This window comes from Octopus bimaculoides, chromosome 6 (assembly GCF_001194135.2).
Source record: "Octopus bimaculoides isolate UCB-OBI-ISO-001 chromosome 6, ASM119413v2, whole genome shotgun sequence".
Lineage (NCBI taxonomy): Eukaryota > Metazoa > Mollusca > Cephalopoda > Octopoda > Octopodidae > Octopus > Octopus bimaculoides.
Window position 1 is genome coordinate 13222179 of NC_068986.1, and position 6234 is coordinate 13228412.

At 37.3% G+C, this 6234-nt stretch overlaps 1 protein-coding gene across 1 annotated transcript; it reads right to left on the bottom strand.

Moving 5' to 3' along the window:
• Positions 1 to 4360: 4360 nt before the first annotated feature.
• LOC106882364 (tubulin alpha-8 chain) lies at positions 4361 to 5686 on the bottom strand (the record flags this gene model as incomplete). Its single annotated transcript, XM_014933019.2, has 1 exon — positions 4361 to 5686. A coding segment is annotated over one exon (1173 nt), but the record flags the coding sequence as incomplete, so codon positions are not given.
• Between the last annotated feature and the right edge of the window lie 548 nt (positions 5687 to 6234).

Consider the following 6234-nt stretch of genomic DNA (forward strand, 5'->3'; position numbering starts at 1 on the left):
ATCTGTCTACCTATCTATCTATCTATCTATCTATCTATCAGCACACAATCTCAGGTCACTTGCTATGCATGTACATCTCCGTAATATATATATATATACACATATGTGTCTGTACATGTATATTTGTATGTATGAATGTGTTATGTATATATTTATATGTATATGTGACATTCCTTCAACATGACAGTATCAGTAAACAAAAAGAAAGTGGCATAGAATCTTATACCATCATCATCATCGTGACAATGTCCATGTTCCATCTGATCCAAATCAGCATGGAAAAGTAGATGTAAAAATAAAGATGATGAATCTGGAATAAACAGTTTAAGAAAACTGTACAGGTGTATTTCCACAGTTTGAAATAACTTATTAGACATTTAATTAATAAATCTTACTTAATCTATACATCTAAAATATGTATTGTAGGCACAGGTGTGGCAAGAAGTTTGCTGCTCAACCACATGGTTCCAAGTTCAGTCCTACTGAATGGCACCTGTGTCTGTGTGTCTTTGTGTCTGTCCCCTACCAGCACTTGACAATTGCTGTTGGTTTGTTTACATCCTATAACTTAGTAATTTGGTAAAAAAGTGGTTGATAGAAAAAGTACTGGGCTTACAGAAGAAAAAAGGATTAATTAATTAATAAGTACTGGGGTTAAGTAAAAAAAATTCTTCAGGGCAATGCCGTAGCATGGCCGCAATCTAATGACTGAAATGAGTAAAAGACACAAGATATTCATTTATAACAGGTGAGGCACAGGATTGGCTGTGTGGCAAGAAGCTTGCCTCCCAATCACATGGTTCTGGGTTCAGTCCCACTCCATGGCACTTTGGCCAAGTGTCTTCTACGATAGCCTCAGGCCAACCAAAGCCCTGTGAGTAGATTTGGTAGACGGAAACTGAAAGAAGCCCGCTGTGTATGTATGTATGTATGTATATGTATATCTACACACACACACACACACGTTTGTGTGTGTGTGTTTGTCCCCCCACCGTTGCTTGGTAACCGACGTTGGTGTTTTTATGTCCCCGTAACTTAGGAGTTCAGCAAAAGTGACTGATAGAATAAGTCGATTTGTTCGACTAAAGGCGGTGCTCCAGCATGGCTGCAGTCTGTTTGAAAACAGTAAAATATACATCTGCCAAGGAATTTGGCAGATATATATTGTTTAAAGGAGATCAACTTCAATAATTAAGTTAGCTTAATTAGTATTTACTTTATTACTGTTAATAGAATGAATATTAAAAATCTAATGAGAAATATCTGACGAGAGAATATCAGTATCTTAAATATTTTATTAAAATTACAGGGCGTTGAACGAAAATGGAAACCACTTCAGGTGTTGTCTCCCTTGCACAGCCTATTCATTGAATTGCATTGCTGTTTTGAAACATTAAAGAAAGTAGACCTAGAGAACTCACAGACCTAACAACAGAAATGATTCTTTTTATTCTTTTATTTGTTTGTCATTTGACTGCAGCCATGCTGGAGCACCGCCTTTTTAGTCGAAGATCTCGACTCCGGGACTTATTCTTTGTAAACTTATTACTTTATCGGTTTCTTTTGCCGGACTGCTACGTTATGGGGGGGGGGGGAAGTAAACACACCAACATCAGCTGTCAAGCGATGGTGGGCAGGTGTATAAACACAGACACACAAATACATACATATGCGACAGGCTTCTTTCAGTTTCTGTCTACCAAATCCACTCAAGGTTTTAATTAGCCCAAGGCTATAAGAACATACTTGCCCAAGGTGCCACATAGTGGGACTGAACCCGGAACCAAGTTTCTTGCCCCACTTCCACCTCATATTTATTACTTTTAGTTCACGTAACAAATGTATGACAAGAGTTTTATAGTAGTACGTTTTGCATTTACTTACTACAAATATTTGAAATTCCTGTATAAAAAATACCAATATTATTGACTTATTGAAGGCATGTAGTTACGGTATTTTACTCATAACTGTAAAGTCACGAGTTCAATTCCCAGCAGCATGTTCTGTTTTTGAGCAAGACACTATTTCACTTTGCTCCAGTCCCTCAGCTGGTAGAGCAAGGAGTTGTATTTGAAATTCAAAGGACCAGCCTTGTCATATTGAATCTTCCTGGGAACTATGTTAAGGGTGCTCAGAACTGTGGAGTGCTCATCCACTTGCTCATTAATTTCATGAGCAGGCTGTTCTGTTGATTGGATTAACTAGAACCGTCAGCATCTTCATGACTGACCAAGCTACCAGTTATTGATTGCTTTATTTCATCTCAATCCGTTTGATATTAAATCATAATTCTTTAATCAAACCTTTTTACAGTTTTCTCTTCAGTGTATTTTTTTTTGTTTGTTTGTTAGTGATTCAATGCAAATTACATTTGATTGACAGTTTATAGCGTTTGTCCTTTCCGTAGTGTGCATCTTTATCAAATATCCTGCTGGATAGTTTAATACCCTAAATAAAACAAATACATCCCAAACTACCTCCATGCAATAATAGCCAATATGAATGTTGCTTGGTAGTTAAATTTCTCCAGTCATGCTTTACATTGTATAGAGAAAGAAAAATATAGAAAGACTTAAGTGCAGGATGAGTGCACATACTAGGCTTGGTGGCAGGCAATAAGTAAATGAATGCTGCACACACAGTGAGAAAGTCTGGGTATATAGAGAGAGTGAATACATATATACCCTCTTTCTTGATATAAATATCTGCTTACATTTTCTGTATTCTATTTCATACAGAAAATTTCCTTCTGGCTAAATTCCAAAGTAATGAAAACATGAATTTTTTTTTTTTTTATATTTAGAAAGAAAATGGGAAGTAAAAGGCATCCATGTCCTGAATAAAACTACTACTACATCCAATCTACAAAAGCATGGAAAAGTAGACATTAAAACAATGAATTTTGTAGAAAAGTTCTTGCCCCTTTACCAATTTCCTCTTATTAATGAATGGCTTTATAAAATTAGATTAAGGTTTTAAATATTTTAGGCAAAATAAGATTTAAGCATTTAGATTACTCAGTCAAATGTAATGCTTATTCACTTACGTCGTTTTAAATTAATAATATTAATCCTGTAGCTTCAAGATTAATGCATGTCTATTTTTAGGAAAACTGTCAGATAGTTGTGAAAGGCCTGATCTTGCTGGTTTGAATATAAAACAATATTTTCGCTAGATTTGGCTGATTTAAATACTAGAAGATTAAAGGAATGGTATATTATTATGTGACCTAATGTACCTGAAGGTTTTCTTTTAATATGCAAGCCATTGTTTCAAATCCACTGTTCACCCTGCAAATAAAGATCAGTTTTCAGTTGGCAGAAATCAGCAAACCATTTGCTGAAATTATAAACAAGACAATTGGTTCTAGTTAAATCCTTCTGTCTTGGGTCTTCCACCTGAAGAGCTATGTCAAAACAACTGGTGTCCTAGAATACCTTGCACAAATCTCAAATGTGTCATAAACACGGTCATTGTAATGGGGATCTGTCCTGGGACAAACAATGTTGTCCTGTGTGAATATGGCAGAACATTAATCATTTCTGTTGTAGGCACAAGGCCTGAAATTTTGAGGGAGGAGCTGAAGAGCAGCTTAGGAGAGGGGATTCAGTCGATTACATTGACCCCAGTGTCCAACTGGTACTTAATTTATCGACCCCAAAAGGATGAAAGGTAAAGTTGACCTCGGCGGAATTTGAACTCAGAACGTAGCGACGGGTGAAATGCTGTTAAGCATTTCGTCCAGCCAAGATGTCTAGCAGTGGGATTGAACCAAATTCAGTTTAACAGGCAACTTTCCCACGTTTGCACAGATCAAAATCTGTTGAGGCAAATCCCCTTTTTGTCACCAGTTTTCACTCATTTCCAAGCAAGGTAATATTTCTTTAAGGCCACACATGCTTTTCATGAAATACTGTATGATGGTTGTAGCCAACAGTACAAGGCTACACACAAACAATGGACTTCTTTCAGTTTCCATCTACTAGATCCTTTTAATAAGTCTAGTTGGCCATGCAGTAGGACTGAACCCAAAGCCACATGTTGGGAAGCAAGCTTCTTAACCACACAAGAGGGTTGCAAAATTAATATTTAACCAGTAGGTCCTACCTACAGATAATACTTTTATCATTAAATGTAATTAATTATCTAATTTGATTAAGCTGTTTCGTTTTGAGTTCTAAGATAGCATTTTTAGCATAAATTAGTTGGATACATTTGGCAAACTTGTAACCATTATATTTTAATTATTCAGGGTGCAAGAGAAATTTCTAATACCTAGGTGGGTGGAGTTTTAGCAGAATCTTTTTTCTTACTCATTCAGTTTTTCAGATTATATAAAATCTCAATGAAACAAAAACTGTTGGACATTAAAATTGAATATACATTTTATTAGAACATCCAGATAAATATACAGTTGAAACATGAACAACAAAAATTAGTTTAACTATACAGTATAATTACAAAATAGCGTTCATAAAATATGTTCTGTTTTGGTTTATAATTTCTTTTAAAATTAATATTCTTCTCCCTCCTCTTCCTCTTCTGCTTCAGTGGAATCGATTCCAACCTCTTCATAGTCTTTCTCGAGAGCTGCCAAATCTTCACGAGCTTCTGAAAACTCCCCTTCTTCCATACCCTCCCCCACATACCAATGAACGAAAGCACGTTTGGCATACATTAAGTCAAATTTACGATCAAGACGAGCCCAGGCTTCAGCAATGGCAGTGGTATTGCTCAACATGCACACAGCACGTTGCACTTGTGCTAAGTCACCACCTGGAACAACAGTAGGAGGTTGGTAGTTTATGCCAACTTTGAAACCAGTGGGGCACCAGTCAACAAACTGAATACTACGTTTGGTTTTGATAGCAGCAATTGCGGCATTGACATCTTTTGGAACAACATCACCCCTGTACAACATACAGCAGGCCATATACTTACCATGACGAGGGTCACATTTGACCATCTGATTAGCTGGTTCAAAGCAAGCGTTGGTCACTTCTGCCACGGTTAGTTGTTCATGATAGGCTTTCTCTGCAGAAATAATCGGAGAATACGTAGCTAAAGGAAAATGGATTCTTGGGTAAGGCACCAAGTTGGTCTGAAATTCAGTCAGGTCAACATTAAGGGCACCGTCGAAACGCAGAGAAGCAGTGATAGAACTGACCACTTGGGCAATAAGCCGGTTTAAATTACTGTAAGATGGTCGTTCAATGTCCAGATTCCTACGACAGATGTCATAAATAGCTTCATTATCAACCATGAATGCACAGTCAGAATGCTCTAGTGTGGTGTGGGTGGTAAGGATAGAATTATAAGGTTCCACAACAGCAGTTGCCACTTGGGGAGCAGGATAAATAGAGAATTCCAGTTTGGATTTCTTACCATAGTCAACACTTAGACGTTCCATGAGCAGAGATGTGAAGCCAGAACCAGTTCCACCACCAAAACTGTGGAAGATTAAAAAGCCTTGCAAACCAGTACATTGGTCAGCAAGTTTTCGGATCCTGTCCAAAACCAAATCAACAATTTCTTTACCAATAGTATAATGACCTCTGGCATAATTGTTAGCAGCATCTTCTTTGCCAGTTATCAGCTGCTCAGGGTGGAAAAGTTGTCTGTAGATACCAGTTCTAACCTCATCTGGAAGAAATGGAAAAGCTTTAACTTTAGATCTATTTTTTAAAAATTAAATTTACACGAAAATGTTAACTTTTATAAAAAGGGCTTAAGTGTGCCTGTCTTCCCTTCCGCAGCACTTGGAGAAGTGTCCTCGATTACAGTCCTGGGCCATCCAAAACCTTGAGAGTGGATTTGGTGGACAAACTGAAAGAAGCTTGTCGTGTTTGTCTACATGTGTGCATGTTTGCTATGACATTGCATGAGGTCACATGAAATGATTGAGTCATTGTCATACAAGTTGTGTCATTCATTTCCAATATGTCAGGCCACAGGAAAATACCTTATATGGAAATGGATGAGGGCTGGCAAGAAGAAGGGTGCCTGGCTGTAGAAAATCTGCCTCAAACATAAACCAGTCCATGCAAACACGGAGAAGTGGATGTTAAAATGAAGTTGTGTCGATGCATCTTTTACAGGTTGCATCTTTGGACTAAGACCATACTGGAGCACTGCTTTAAAGTGTTTAATTGAACAAATCACTACCAGTGATTACTTTTAAGTCAGGTACACATTCTATTGGTCTCTTGCCAAGCTGCTAAGTTATGGAGACAA